The sequence below is a fragment of the Haliotis asinina genome, chromosome 11 (genome assembly GCF_037392515.1).
Source record: "Haliotis asinina isolate JCU_RB_2024 chromosome 11, JCU_Hal_asi_v2, whole genome shotgun sequence".
Lineage (NCBI taxonomy): Eukaryota > Metazoa > Mollusca > Gastropoda > Lepetellida > Haliotidae > Haliotis > Haliotis asinina.
Window position 1 is genome coordinate 11,285,043 of NC_090290.1, and position 2,066 is coordinate 11,287,108.

Genomic DNA, 2,066 nt, shown 5'->3' on the forward strand with positions numbered 1-2,066 from the left:
GGGTGGGGGGTCACTCATTTTGTTCTGGGGAGGTGAGGGGATCATGAAATTTGTACACATGCTCGTGGGTGGAGGGTGGGGTGGCATTGACTTTGTACCTGACAAGCAGGGGGTGGGGTCATTCACATTGCACATGCCACTCCAAAAATCATCATGACCCCTTAGCCATAAATTATGAAAGATCCCTATGTATGTAGAGCAAGCATTTCAAATGTTAGAATTGACTGATAAAGTGTTTTAATGGACGCAGTAGAGCTACATATTCTATATATTGGTCAGCAGAATCAGTATGGCAATCTAAAGTTAAGTTGGTGAAATTCATGATCCGGTGTGCAACTTCGAATTAGTTTTCAGGTGGATTTACAGGAATTCGAAGCAGTGACCGTCCATCTGAGGGTCCCAAATCTGCGTAAGGAACTAATTCGCCTTAACTATTGGAACACCGTAGTCACATCAAAATGGGCAACAACAACGTAACGTCAGTAACGTCACCGTCTTTCCATTGGCAACATTATTATGAAAGCATAACAGGAACAAACACACGTAAAATTTGTGTATTTGAAATTATCTTTAAAAAATACATAAATATGCATGTTACGTTTCACCGAGGAGCATTTTATGGTCCAGTATTATTTGAAAAAGCATCATTTTCTCCGAAACATAACAGACTATTCCTAAGTCGGTCCACCCAATCATTGACCATGTCGGTAAAAGGTTCAGTCATCTGTAAAATTTTCTCGGTGTCCGGGCCCCACTTCTGCATTCTTGCCCCCCAGTAATGAAGCATCCGTAACTGGGAGGGATTAGCCGGGACCCTTCTGCCCTTTTTAACAACCCCAGAATGAATCTGAGGTCTCACACAAGCCGGTTTGAACAGTGGTTTCACGAGTTTATTTAGAGGTTTGGGCGTGCATCTTCGAATTCTATCAATTGTCATGTTTTTGCTCCTGTCTCCCTGTCCGAGCATGAGATAATTGTCCATAAGTAGTTCTGAGATGTCTGGTCTTTTTGCCTCTACGTCCTCGAGGTACCTCTTCAGAAAGCCCTCCTCTTTGTCCTGTAGATGGTACGGGTATTCGTCCATATCAACGCTCGTCATCCACTTGGAATTGTTTCCTTCCAGGAGGACCCATTTCTGGTAACACTCAACTTGGGCTGTCATGGCCACCTTTGTCGTCACTTCGCTGTAGGTGACTAAACCAAGATGAATATACTGACTAAGACGTGTCTGCATGTCCTCATCCCCGAGATGTTTGTGTTCACATAAGTAGATGTGTTCTATTCCTATCATGAACATGTAATGCATCCATTGTTTTAGCTCTCTGTATGTCCATTTAGCAAGGTCTGACTGATACACTCTTATCATCAACAAATGGGTGAGATAAAACTGCGTTTTTGGAGGTGAGTTTGATAAGATTCTCTGATAAAGCTCTTTCTGCCACTGCGGGGGAACACGACCTGACTCTATGGCCCTTTCGTAGTGTTTTAAGAAGCGCTGTTTTATGAAATATGTAGACTTGTTTCCTGGAATATCTGATTCGTCGTTAATTTGAGTGAGTGCTTGGGTAGATGCATTTCGTTGAACATCCTGTTGTGGTGTGAATGTTAGGTGAACAGGCTGTGGTTTCTTGTCTAACCGAAATTTGAAGTCAAGCTGATGATTGAACACATCCATGGACACATGAGCATGATGACCAATCGCCAACAACATGGATTGAATGTAGAGCAGCATCCCTATGATTCCAGATCCAATCAGGAACCACATTTGGTAACGACGACGCATGACGCTGGTACGTTTCACCTGAAACGTGACAGAATATATGCTGTTTAAATGAGTTCTAGTCCCTTATTCTCGAATACTTCGTAACCCTAAGAATTCTTAACTTTGGTCGTAGCCAGTGTGCTAAGAATGGGCTTAAGAAGTTAGTAGGACTACGAACGTTTACGAAAAAAGCTAGTCTAATAAGCATACCCAATAAAGGTATTATACTTTTGGGCTACCAAGAATATAAAACAGACGCAATTTATGGGTAACCTCAACCTTTTAAACTCATTCTGTAGTGCTG

The 2,066-nt window shown here is 42.2% G+C and overlaps 1 protein-coding gene across 1 annotated transcript; it reads right to left on the minus strand.

Annotated features, from left to right (window-relative positions):
• Nucleotides 1–616: 616 nt before the first annotated feature.
• Nucleotides 617–1,783, minus strand: LOC137256503 (uncharacterized). The gene has a single exon (XM_067794339.1). The coding sequence runs from the start codon at nucleotides 1,781–1,783 to the stop codon at nucleotides 617–619; it is 1,167 nt and encodes a 388-aa protein (XP_067650440.1).
• Nucleotides 1,784–2,066: the final 283 nt, after the last annotated feature.

What these genes read in the sequence shown, in the direction of transcription:
- LOC137256503 (XM_067794339.1), bottom strand. Translation starts at nt 1,783, where the DNA reads ATGCGTCGTCGTTACCAAATGTGGTTCCTGATTGGATCTGGAATCATA.